The 13,017-nt window shown below is 49.8% G+C and overlaps 1 protein-coding gene across 1 annotated transcript in view; it reads right to left on the bottom strand.

The window, feature by feature from the left end:
• The window catches only part of LOC120030509 (retinal guanylyl cyclase 2-like), a 59,278-nt gene that overhangs the window by 26,234 nt on the left and 20,027 nt on the right, over window positions 1-13,017 (bottom strand). The window contains exons 2-6 of the mRNA XM_038975917.1: window positions 3,162-3,352; window positions 2,856-2,957; window positions 2,681-2,756; window positions 2,419-2,598; window positions 551-668 (exon numbers count right to left, since the gene is read on the bottom strand). Of these exons, the coding sequence (XP_038831845.1) occupies window positions 551-668; window positions 2,419-2,598; window positions 2,681-2,756; window positions 2,856-2,957; window positions 3,162-3,352 (667 nt within the window). The remainder of the gene's footprint in view (window positions 1-550; window positions 669-2,418; window positions 2,599-2,680; window positions 2,757-2,855; window positions 2,958-3,161; window positions 3,353-13,017) is intronic.

The raw sequence follows: 13,017 nt of genomic DNA, 5'->3' as shown, positions 1-13,017 counted from the left end.
ACACCCGCCTTCCCGAGACACCCGCGCCCCCGAGACACCCGCGCCCCCGAGACACCCACGCCCCCGAGACACCCGCGCCCCCGAGACACCCGCGCCCCCGAGACACCCGTGCCCCCGAGACACCCGCGCCCCTGAGACACCCGCACCCCTGAGACACCCGCGCCCCTGAGACACCCACAGGAAGTGGGGTCATGATTGTCCAGCGCCCCTGAAGCGATTGGGGTCAAGTGCCTTGCTCAAGGGCCCAACTACAGATTTTTCACCATGTCATTCCTTGTCTTTCTGGGATTCGAAACCAGCGAGCTTTTGGATACTGGCCCAAAGATCTTACCTCAAGGCTACCTGCCTATAGCTTACTGGCAATCTAAGAAATTAACTTGACTTGACTGAGTAAGTGAAAGTTTGAGTTCCACCATATCACAACCAGTCACACTTTGTGAAATATTCAAACTGAACATAAGTCTTTCTCGATAGTGTAAAGTGGCTTCCTCCCTTCTAAAGATATAGAGTCAAAGTAGCATTCCTCCTTGTGTATGATATCAGTACTCACGTCGTAGGTCCTCCACCTTCTTGAGCTTGGCCAGGGTCTTCCTGACACTACCAGGGTCGTTACCGATGGTAACCACCAGCCTCACCGGCATCCCATGACTCCTCAGAGAGTTGGCCACCTGCAGAAAGGTCAGCGGTCATAGGTACTTATTAGACAAAGTTACAGTATAAAATCATGACTTGTAATTTTATTAGTGCCCAACACAGTAACATTCTGTTTAAATAAATACATAAATAATAATAATGATAATAATAACATAACAATAATAAAACATTATTATTATTATTGGAAAAGCCTTTTCGGCTGACGTTAAAGTGGCGTTAGTGCCGAACTCTAACGATCTGTTAAAGTCTGCGCTCTTCTATTTTCAAACCCACGATTGGTAATTTACCTGTTTTATATGAGCTTGCTTGCGCTGAGGTGCGCCAAAGTGCCAATTTCAGTATAGTGGGAATGGCTGGTCTAATGGTTATGACATGGATTTTGACAACGAATGCGCAGCCTATCCAGCCGTGACGCACAGTGCCCATATGCAATTGGAACAAGAGAGATGTGCTTTTTGTGCCCATAAACCTCGCATTTAGAAACATAAAAAACAAATGTTTTATCCCATTTAGTTTAATTTCATTAAAAATCAAGCATAGCCTTCCCTCCTCTCAATGAAGGCTTCTTTTTTTTGTCCTGCCTAGTGCATTGGCCAAGTAGTTAAGACTATGGATAAAGGGTTTGTCTCGTGAGACCGCTTTGAAATAAATCTTAATCACCAAAGCTTTATGAAAAGATCAAGTTTGGGAGAAACAAAACAGTCATCGTACATCCCTTTTTATCTATGTAGTTCTTTGTACGTTATCTTTACTATATGTCCATCATGGAACGAGAGATTAGATAACCCGGTGACACTGGTATTTAGAGATATGTCAGTTATTTTCCTGTAAAAATGGCTTGTTTTCCATTTTGTTGATTAGAAAACAAGCCCTTATAAGCCACCCTTTCCCTGCTATAACGAAAGCTGGTTCAACAACCGTGTGTCTGGTGTCTGTTCTATCCTGGCCATGCATTAGCCAGGTAGTGTGTCTGGTGTCTGTCTTATCCTGGCCATGCATTAGCCAGGTAGTGTGTCTGGTGTCTGTCTTATCCTGGCCATGCATTAGCCAAGTAGTGTGTCTAGTGTCTGTCTAATCCTGGCCATGCATTAGCCAGGTAGTGTGTCTGGTGTCTGTCTTATCCTGGCCATGCATTAGCCAGGTAGTGTGTCTGGTGTCTGTCTTACCCTGGCCATTCCTTAGCCAAGTAGTGTGTTTGATGTCTGTCTTATCCTGGCCATGCATTAGCCAGGTAGTGTGTCTGGTGTCTGTCTTATCCTGGCCATGCATTAGCCAAGTAGTGTGTCTGGTGTCTGTCTTATCCTGGCCATTCCTTAGCCAAGTAGTGTGTCTGGTGTCTGTCTAATCCTGGCCATGCATTAGCCAGGTAGTCGATCCATAAAAGGCTTATAAATGGTCTACTCCTGAGGCTTTACAGTCACATGCTTCTGCATTATTCACAATGTAACCTTTATTTAACTAGGCAAGTCAGTTAAGAACAAATTCTTATTTACTATGACGGCCTACCCCGGCCAAACCCTCCCCTAACCCAGATGACGCTGGGCCAATTGTGCGCTGCCCTATGGGACTCCCGATCACGGCTGGTTGTGACACAGCCTGGGAACGAACCAGGGTCTGTAGTGACGCCTCTAGCACTGAGATGCAGTGCCTTAGACCGCTGCGCCACTGCAGTGCATTCTCCATTCGGCTTGTATCCATCCCCATTTCCAAATAGCACCTCTTGTTTCAAGTTTTAATGTCACATGCACAGGTGTGTGTGTGTACCTTGCTGGAGGTCTCCACCCAGCTGTCCTCTGAGGAGGCAATGATGCCAACTTGTGCCCAGCGGAAGTGCTGCATGAGGCTGATCAGCACCCAGGTGGGTCGGGGCATGGAACGGGCAAAGGTAGGGTGGCTCCGGACATCATCCAGCTCATAGCCAACACATCCCCACGAAAACACCGCCTGGGGAGAGGAGAGAATGGAATATAACGGAATGGAATAGAATCCATTACATGAATAGAAGATATTTACTACCATCACCCACCTTGTTCCAGCCCTTGCCCAGTAGCGATGCAGCGTCACAGTACCCAGGGTTGGCCGGCCCGATGAAGCCTGTAGCCCTGGTGAATTAATGAATGAACGTGTCAAGTCGCCCTGTAGCACCCTGACAGGATTTTTTGGACATATTGTAAAGAAAAGTAATGTACATTACAACAAACCTGGTATAGAAGCCCATGAACCCATCCAGAGCCCTGGAAGTCTCACACTTCTCTTCCAGAATGACATAATCAAAAGTGGCTGCCAGTGAGAGGACAGGGTCTCTATTGAGACATACCAGACAGATTAATCGATTAGTTGATCGAAGGCATCCATAGCGATTTGAAAATTTGGGACAGATACCTTTAAATAAACAAGATTATGTTCTGAATTCAAAGTATTTGTGGCATTTTCCCCCTGCATAACTTAAGTAAGCATATTTCCTAAACTAATCAATTGGGAAAAACGTGTGTTGAACTCGTCCCTACCTGTTGATACGGTTGACGGCCAGCTGGGCCGCCACACTCGGCAGCGCCTTGGAGAAGAGAGGGTCACATGACCACGGCCCTACAACCCCGACACGGAAGTGAGCAGCGTGAGCAGGGGAGGGTCCAATGGGCCAAAGGCACAGGGCGGCAAGCAGGAGGAACCAAAGGACACCATACCGATAGCGAGGGAGCTGGAGGGAGCGAGGGATGGAAGAAAATAGAGGGGAAGAGATAGGGAGGGGGGCGGGGTGTGCCTTAGGGTGGTCAGGGGTTGTGTGTCCGTGCGCGGCCCATGTCCGAGGTTTACTGTGGAAGGCACAGAGCGGTGGTCGCATCTCAAGGATAACACACGCTATGCACACGCCAAGCCGCTGCTCCACGCGTGTCACTGCAGTCACAGGTCTTTAGACGACAAAGTTCTAAACGTGGCGGCCCCAACTTCCTGAAAATCTGAGACAATAGGAGGACCATCAGCATTCACATATTGTGATCAATCAAATTGGTTTATATTGCGTTCGCATATCCCTCTGTCAGAAAGTGCTTAAAAGCAGCCCCTACAAGATCATGTCATGTTGACAAATCACCTGTCTAACCATTCGTTCTACACACTGTTTCTACATTTTCATGAATTGGCAAAAATTATTTCACACTGATGTCTGTAATTCTACAGGGTGTAAACGGCTCTACTAAAACTCAGGATTATCTGACTAAATATGACCGTGGATTTATTATCCATAATCCCTATCCCGCATAGGCATCTCATATGAACCTTTGGAAAGACTGGCCTAACTATAGTTGTACGGTTGTAAATAATAATTGATCTAATGTTTGCATTCAATCAATTCTAGGCTATTTGTTATTAGAAAGAACACATATGTTGATTATATATTTGGTTTTGTGTGTTAAGCCTATAACATATTGCCAACAATAACTTCTTAACTCACCTGTATTTACGAGTTAATATACAAATACATCACTTACCATGCTAGGATGAGAAGGAGGACTAGGCTTACTTGAATTCTCCTCTATGGCGTCGCCTCCTCCGCACAAAAGTAGGCCTATCACAGAAAAGGAAAGTGTCAGCGCAGTCAAATTTATCCAAGTTACATCCTCAACGACACAAAAAAACAAAGGCAAAGTTTCACATACGAGCTCAAAGACTATTGGGCCTATAGAAATGCAACGTTTTAAAACGTACATCATTTAATATTTTATTTGTATTTTGGCCTATCGAGCGAAAGTTCTTCCAGTGGGACCGGGGTGCGCCATACAAGTGAGCTGCAAATCTCATAATCCTCTCACCAGTATCATCTCAATGGCGAGTGAGGGTGTGTGACAACCTTAGCGACCTAGAACAAGTGACCCTTCAGATTATATCAAATCCAATCTTCTGCAGCTAGCTATGGTAGGCCTGTAACACCTTCCTGTGGCACTGTGGGAGTTCTTATCCTGCAGATCCATTGCAGGTCAGTAGGCTAATTTGTATGCTACAATAGTGGGATAATTGACAGCAACATAACAAACATATTCTACTTCTGAACTCTCTGGGACAGAGCAGACCACTGCCCCTGCAGGCTCTAGATTCCAACCTGGCATTCCATCTGGATTTCCCCTGTAGGCTCTAGATTCCAACCTGGCATTCCATCTGGATTTCCCCTGTAGGCTCTAGATTCCAACCTGGCATTCCATCTGGACTGCCCCTGCAGGCTCTAGATTCCAACCTGGCATCCCATCTGGATTTCCCCTGCAGGCTCTAGATTCCAACCTGGCATTCCATCTGGATTTCCCCTGCAGGCTCTAGATTCCAACCTGGCATTCCATCTGGACTGCCCCTGCAGGCTCTAGATTCCAACCTGGCATCCCATCTGGATTTCCCCTGAAGGCTCTAGATTCCAACCTGGCATTCCATCTGGACTGCCCCTGCAGGCTATAGATTCCAACCTGGCATTCCATCTGGATTTCCCCTGCAGGCTCTAGATTCCAACCTGGCATTCCATCTGGATTTCCCCTGCAGGCTCTAGATTCCAACCTGGCATTCCATCTGGATTTCCCCTGCAGGCTCTAGATTCCAACTTGGCATTCCATCTGGATTTCCCCTGCAGGCTCTAGATTCCAACCTGGCATTCCATCTGGATTTCCCCTGCAGGCTCTAGATTCCAACCTGGCATTCCATCTGGACTGCCCCTGCAGGCTCTAGATTCCAACCTGGCATTCCATCTGGATTTCCCCTGTAGGCTCTAGATTCCAACCTGGCATTCCATCTGGATTTCACCTGCAGGCTCTAGATTCCAACCTGGCATTCCATCTGGATTTCCCCTGTAGGCTCTAGATTCCAACCTGGCATTCCATCTGGATTTCCCCTGTAGGCTCTAGATTCCAACCTGGCATTCCATCTGGATTTCCCCTGCAGGCTCTAGATTCCAACCTGACATTCCATCTGGATTTCCCCTGTAGGCTCTAGATTCCAACCTGGCATTCCATCTGGATTTCCCCTGCAGGCTCTCGATTCCAACCTGGCATTCCATCTGGATTTCCCCTGCAGGCTCTAGATTCCAACCTGGCATTCCATCTGGATTTCCCCTGCAGGCTCTAGATTCCAACCTGGCATTCCATCTGGATTTCCCCTGCAGGCTCTAGATTCCAACCTGACATTCCATCTGGATTTCCCCTGTAGGCTCTAGATTCCAACCTGGCATTCCATCTGGATTTCCCCTGCAGGCTCTAGATTCCAACCTGGCATTCCATCTGGATTTCCCCTGCAGGCTCTAGATTCCAACCTGGCATTCCATCTGGATTTCCCCTGCAGGCTCTAGATTCCAACCTGGCATTCCATCTGGATTTCCCCTGCAGGCTCTAGATTTCAACCTGACATTCCATCTGGATTTCCCCTGTAGGCTCTAGATTCCAACCTGGCATTCCATCTGGATTTCCCCTGCAGGCTCTAGATTCCAACCTGGCATTCCATCTGGATTTCCCCTGCAGGCTCTAGATTCCAACCTGGCATTCCATCTGGATTTCCCCTGCAGGCTCTAGATTCCAACCTGGCATTCCATCTGGATTTCCCCTGTAGGCTCTAGATTCCAACCTGGCATCCCATCTGGATTTCCCCTGCAGGCTCTAGATTCCAACCTGGCATTCCATCTGGATTTCCCCTGCAGGCTCTAGATTCCAACCTGGCATTCCATCTGGATTTCCCCTGTAGGCTCTAGATTCCAACCTGGCATTCCATCTGGATTTCCCCTGTAGGCTCTAGATTCCAACCTGGCATTCCATCTGGACTGCCCCTGCAGGCTCTAGATTCCAACCTGGCATCCCATCTGGATTTCCCCTGCAGGCTCTAGATTCCAACCTGGCATTCCATCTGGATTTCCCCTGCAGGCTCTAGATTCCAACCTGGCATTCCATCTGGACTGCCCCTGCAGGCTCTAGATTCCAACCTGGCATCCCATCTGGATTTCCCCTGAAGGCTCTAGATTCCAACCTGGCATTCCATCTGGACTGCCCCTGCAGGCTCTAGATTCCAACCTGGCATTCCATCTGGATTTCCCCTGCAGGCTCTAGATTCCAACCTGGCATTCCATCTGGATTTCCCCTGCAGGCTCTAGATTCCAACCTGGCATTCCATCTGGATTTCCCCTGCAGGCTCTAGATTCCAACCTGGCATTCCATCTGGATTTCCCCTGCAGGCTCTAGATTTCAACCTGACATTCCATCTGGATTTCCCCTGTAGGCTCTAGATTCCAACCTGGCATTCCATCTGGATTTCCCCTGCAGGCTCTAGATTCCAACCTGGCATTCCATCTGGATTTCCCCTGCAGGCTCTAGATTCCAACCTGGCATTCCATCTGGATTTCCCCTGCAGGCTCTAGATTCCAACCTGGCATTCCATCTGGATTTCCCCTGTAGGCTCTAGATTCCAACCTGGCATCCCATCTGGATTTCCCCTGCAGGCTCTAGATTCCAACCTGGCATTCCATCTGGATTTCCCCTGCAGGCTCTAGATTCCAACCTGGCATTCCATCTGGATTTCCCCTGTAGGCTCTAGATTCCAACCTGGCATTCCATCTGGATTTCCCCTGTAGGCTCTAGATTCCAACCTGGCATTCCATCTGGACTGCCCCTGCAGGCTCTAGATTCCAACCTGGCATCCCATCTGGATTTCCCCTGCAGGCTCTAGATTCCAACCTGGCATTCCATCTGGATTTCCCCTGCAGGCTCTAGATTCCAACCTGGCATTCCATCTGGACTGCCCCTGCAGGCTCTAGATTCCAACCTGGCATCCCATCTGGATTTCCCCTGAAGGCTCTAGATTCCAACCTGGCATTCCATCTGGACTGCCCCTGCAGGCTCTAGATTCCAACCTGGCATTCCATCTGGATTTCCCCTGCAGGCTCTAGATTCCAACCTGGCATTCCATCTGGATTTCCCCTGCAGGCTCTAGATTCCAACCTGGCATTCCATCTGGATTTCCCCTGCAGGCTCTAGATTCCAACCTGGCATTCCATCTGGACTGACCCTGCAGGTTCTAGATTCCAACCTGGCATTCCATCTGGATTTCCCCTGTAGGCTCTAGATTCCAACCTGGCATTCCATCTGGATTTCACCTGCAGGCTCTAGATTCCAACCTGGCATTCCATCTGGATTTCCCCTGTAGGCTCTAGATTCCAACCTGGCATTCCATCTGGATTTCCCCTGTAGGCTCTAGATTCCAACCTGGCATTCCATCTGGATTTCCCCTGCAGGCTCTAGATTCCAACCTGGCATTCCATCTGGATTTCCCCTGCAGGCTCTAGATTCCAACCTGGCATTCCATCTGGACTGACCCTGCAGGTTCTAGATTCCAACCTGGCATTCCATCTGGATTTCCCCTGTAGGCTCTAGATTCCAACCTGGCATTCCATCTGGATTTCACCTGCAGGCTCTAGATTCCAACCTGGCATTCCATCTGGATTTCCCCTGTAGGCTCTAGATTCCAACCTGGCATTCCATCTGGATTTCCCCTGTAGGCTCTAGATTCCAACCTGGCATTCCATCTGGATTTCCCCTGCAGGCTCTAGATTCCAACCTGACATTCCATCTGGATTACCCCTGTAGGCTCTAGATTCCAACCTGGCATTCCATCTGGATTTCCCCTGCAGGCTCTCGATTCCAACCTGGCATTCCATCTGGATTTCCCCTGCAGGCTCTAGATTCCAACCTGGCATTCCATCTGGATTTCCCCTGCAGGCTCTAGATTCCAACCTGGCATTCCATCTGGATTTCCCCTGCAGGCTCTAGATTCCAACCTGACATTCCATCTGGATTTCCCCTGTAGGCTCTAGATTCCAACCTGGCATTCCATCTGGATTTCCCCTGCAGGCTCTAGATTCCAACCTGGCATTCCATCTGGATTTCCCCTGCAGGCTCTAGATTCCAACCTGGCATTCCATCTGGATTTCCCTTGCAGGCTCTAGATTCCAACCTGGCATTCCATCTGGATTTCCCCTGCAGGCTCTAGATTCCAACCTGGCATTCCATCTGGATTTCCCCTGTAGGCTCTAGATTCCAACCTGGCATCCCATCTGGATTTCCCCTGCAGGCTCTAGATTCCAACCTGGCATTCCATCTGGATTTCCCCTGCAGGCTCTAGATTCCAACCTGGCATTCCATCTGGATTTCCCCTGTAGGCTCTAGATTCCAACCTGGCATTCCATCTGGATTTCCCCTGTAGGCTCTAGATTCCAACCTGGCATTCCATCTGGACTGCCCCTGCAGGCTCTAGATTCCAACCTGGCATCCCATCTGGATTTCCCCTGCAGGCTCTAGATTCCAACCTGGCATTCCATCTGGATTTCCCCTGCAGGCTCTAGATTCCAACCTGGCATTCCATCTGGACTGCCCCTCCAGGCTCTAGATTCCAACCTGGCATCCCATCTGGATTTCCCCTGAAGGCTCTAGATTCCAACCTGGCATTCCATCTGGACTGCCCCTGCAGGCTATAGATTCCAACCTGGCATTCCATCTGGATTTCCCCTGCAGGCTCTAGATTCCAACCTGGCATTCCATCTGGATTTCCCCTGCAGGCTCTAGATTCCAACCTGGCATTCCATCTGGATTTCCCCTGCAGGCTTTAGATTCCAACTTGGCATTCCATCTGGATTTCCCCTGCAGGCTCTAGATTCCAACCTGGCATTCCATCTGGATTTCCCCTGCAGGCTCTAGATTCCAACCTGGCATTCCATCTGGACTGCCCCTGCAGGCTCTAGATTCCAACCTGGCATTCCATCTGGATTTCCCCTGTAGGCTCTAGATTCCAACCTGGCATTCCATCTGGATTTCACCTGCAGGCTCTAGATTCCAACCTGGCATTCCATCTGGATTTCCCCTGTAGGCTCTAGATTCCAACCTGGCATTCCATCTGGATTTCCCCTGTAGGCTCTAGATTCCAACCTGGCATTCCATCTGGATTTCCCCTGCAGGCTCTAGATTCCAACCTGACATTCCATCTGGATTTCCCCTGTAGGCTCTAGATTCCAACCTGGCATTCCATCTGGATTTCCCCTGCAGGCTCTAGATTCCAACCTGGCATTCCATCTGGATTTCCCCTGCAGGCTCTAGATTCCAACCTGGCATTCCATCTGGATTTCCCCTGCAGGCTCTAGATTCCAACCTGGCATTCCATCTGGATTGCCCCTGCAGGCTCTAGATTCCAACCTGGCATTCCATCTGGATTTCCCCTGCAGGCTCTAGATTCCAACCTGGCATTCCATCTGGATTTCCCCTGCAGGCTCTAGATTCCAACCTGGCATCCCATCTGGATTTCCCCTGCAGGCTCTAGATTCCAACCTGGCATTCCATCTGGATTTCCCCTGCAGGCTCTAGATTCCAACCTGGCATTCCATCTGGATTTCCCCTGCAGGCTCTAGATTCCAACCTGGCATTCCATCTAGATTTCCCCTGCAGGCTCTAGATTCCAACCTGGCATTCCATCTAGATTTCCCCTGCAGGCTCTAGATTCCAACCTGGCACTCCATCTGGATTTCCCCTGCAGGCTCTAGATTCCAACCTGGCACTCCATCTGGATTTCCCCTGCAGGCTCTAGATTCCAACCTGGCATTCCATCTGGATTTCCCCTGCAGGCTCTAGATTCCAACCTGGCATTCCATCTGGATTTCCCCTGCAGGCTCTAGATTCCAACCTGGCATTCCATCTGGATTGCCCCTGCAGGCTCTAGATTCCAACCTGGCATTCCATCTGGATTTCCCCTGCAGGCTCTAGATTCCAACCTGGCATTCCATCTGGATTTCCCCTGCAGGCTCTAGATTCCAACCTGGCATCCCATCTGGATTTCCCCTGCAGGCTCTAGATTCCAACCTGGCATTCCATCTGGATTTCCCCTGCAGGCTCTAGATTCCAACCTGGCATTCCATCTGGATTTCCCCTGCAGGCTCTAGATTCCAACCTGGCATTCCATCTGGATTTCCCCTGTAGGCTCTAGATTCCAACCTGGCATTCCATCTGGATTTCCCCTGTAGGCTCTAGATTCCAACCTGGCATTCCAACTGGATTTCCCCTGTAGGCTCTAGATTCCAACCTGGCATTCCATCTGGATTTCCCCTGTAGGCTCTAGATTCCAACCTGGCATTCCATCTGGATTTCCCCTGTAGGCTCTAGATTCCAACCTTGCATTCCATCTGAATTTCCCCTGCAGGCTCTAGATTCCAACCTGGCATTCCATCTGGATTTCCCCTGCAGGCTCTAGATTCCAACCTGGCATTCCATCTGGATTTCCCCTGTAGGCTCTAGATTCCAACCTGGCATTCCATCTGGATTTCCCCTGCAGGCTCTAGATTCCAACCTGGCATTCCATCTAGATTTCCCCTGCAGGCTCTAGATTCCAACCTGGCACTCCATCTGGATTTCCCCTGCAGGCTCTAGATTCCAACCTGGCATTGCATCTGGATTTCCCCTGCAGGCTCTAGATTCCAACCTGGCATTCCATCTGGATTTCCCCTGTAGGCTCTAGAATCCAACCTGGCATTCCATCTGGATTTCCCCTGCAGGCTCTAGATTCCAACCTGGCATTCCATCTGGATTTCCCTTGTAGGCTCTAGATTCCAACCTGGCATTCCATCTGGATTTCCCCTGTAGGCTCTAGATTCCAACCTGGCATTCCAACTGGATTTCCCCTGTAGGCTCTAGATTCCAACCTGGCATTCCATCTGGATTTCCCCTGTAGGCTCTAGATTCCAACCTGGCATTCCATCTGGATTTCCCCTGTAGGCTCTAGATTCCAACCTTGCATTCCATCTGAATTTCCCCTGCAGGCTCTAGATTCCAACCTGGCATTCCATCTGGATTTCCCCTGCAGGCTCTAGATTCCAACCTGGCATTCCATCTGGACTGCCCCTGCAGGTTCTAGATTCCAACCTGGCATCGCATCTGGATTTCCCCTGCAGGCTCTAGATTCCAACCTGGCATTCCATCTGGATTTCCCCTGCAGGCTCTAGATTCCAACCTGGCATTCCATCTGGATTTCCCCTGCAGGCTCTAGATTCCAACCTGGCATTCCATCTGGATTTCCCCTGCAGGTTCTAGATTCCAACCTGCCATTCCATCTGGATTTCCCCTGTAGGCTCTAGATTCCAACCTGGCATTCCATCTGGATTTCCCCTGCAGGCTCTAGATTCCAACCTGGCATTCCATCTGGATTTCCCCTGCAGGCTCTAGATTCCAACCTGGCATTCCATCTGGATTTCCCCTGTAGGCTCTAGATTCCAACCTGGCATTCCATCTGGATTTCCCCTGCAGGCTCTAGATTCCAACCTGGCATTCCATCTGGATTTCCCCTGTAGGCTCTAGATTCCAACCTGGCATCCCATCTGGATTTCCCCTGCAGGCTCTAGATTCCAACCTGGCATTCCATCTGGATTTCCCCTGCAGGCTCTAGATTCCAACCTGGCATTCCATCTGGACTGCCCCTGCAGGCTCTAGATTCCAACCTGGCATCCCATCTGGATTTCCCCTGCAGGCTCTAGATTCCAACCTTGCATTCCATCTGAATTTCCCCTGCAGGCTCTAGATTCCAACCTGGCATTCCATCTGGATTTCCCCTGCAGGCTCTAGATTCCAACCTGGCATTCCATCTGGACTGCCCCTGCAGGTTCTAGATTCCAACCTGGCATCGCATCTGGATTTCCCCTGCAGGCTCTAGATTCCAACCTGGCATTCCATCTGGATTTCCCCTGCAGGCTCTAGATTCCAACCTGGCATTCCATCTGGATTTCCCCTGCAGGCTCTAGATTCCAACCTGGCATTCCATCTGGATTTCCCCTGCAGGTTCTAGATTCCAACCTGCCATTCCATCTGGATTTCCCCTGTAGGCTCTAGATTCCAACCTGGCATTCCATCTGGATTTCCCCTGCAGGCTCTAGATTCCAACCTGGCATTCCATCTGGATTTCCCCTGCAGGCTCTAGATTCCAACCTGGCATTCCATCTGGATTTCCCCTGTAGGCTCTAGATTCCAACCTGGCATTCCATCTGGATTTCCCCTGCAGGCTCTAGATTCCAACCTGGCATTCCATCTGGATTTCCCCTGTAGGCTCTAGATTCCAACCTGGCATCCCATCTGGATTTCCCCTGCAGGCTCTAGATTCCAACCTGGCATTCCATCTGGATTTCCCCTGCAGGCTCTAGATTCCAACCTGGCATTCCATCTGGACTGCCCCTGCAGGCTCTAGATTCCAACCTGGCATCCCATCTGGATTTCCCCTGCAGGCTCTAGATTCCAACCTGGCATTCCATCTGGATTTCCCCTGTAGGCTCTAGATTCCAACCTGGCATTCCAACTGGATTTCCCCTGTAGGCTCTAGATT

Source organism: Salvelinus namaycush, chromosome 36, assembly GCF_016432855.1.
Source record: "Salvelinus namaycush isolate Seneca chromosome 36, SaNama_1.0, whole genome shotgun sequence".
In the NCBI taxonomy this organism is placed as follows: Eukaryota; Metazoa; Chordata; class Actinopteri; order Salmoniformes; family Salmonidae; genus Salvelinus; species Salvelinus namaycush.
This window is presented reverse-complemented; position numbering and strand designations above follow the sequence as displayed.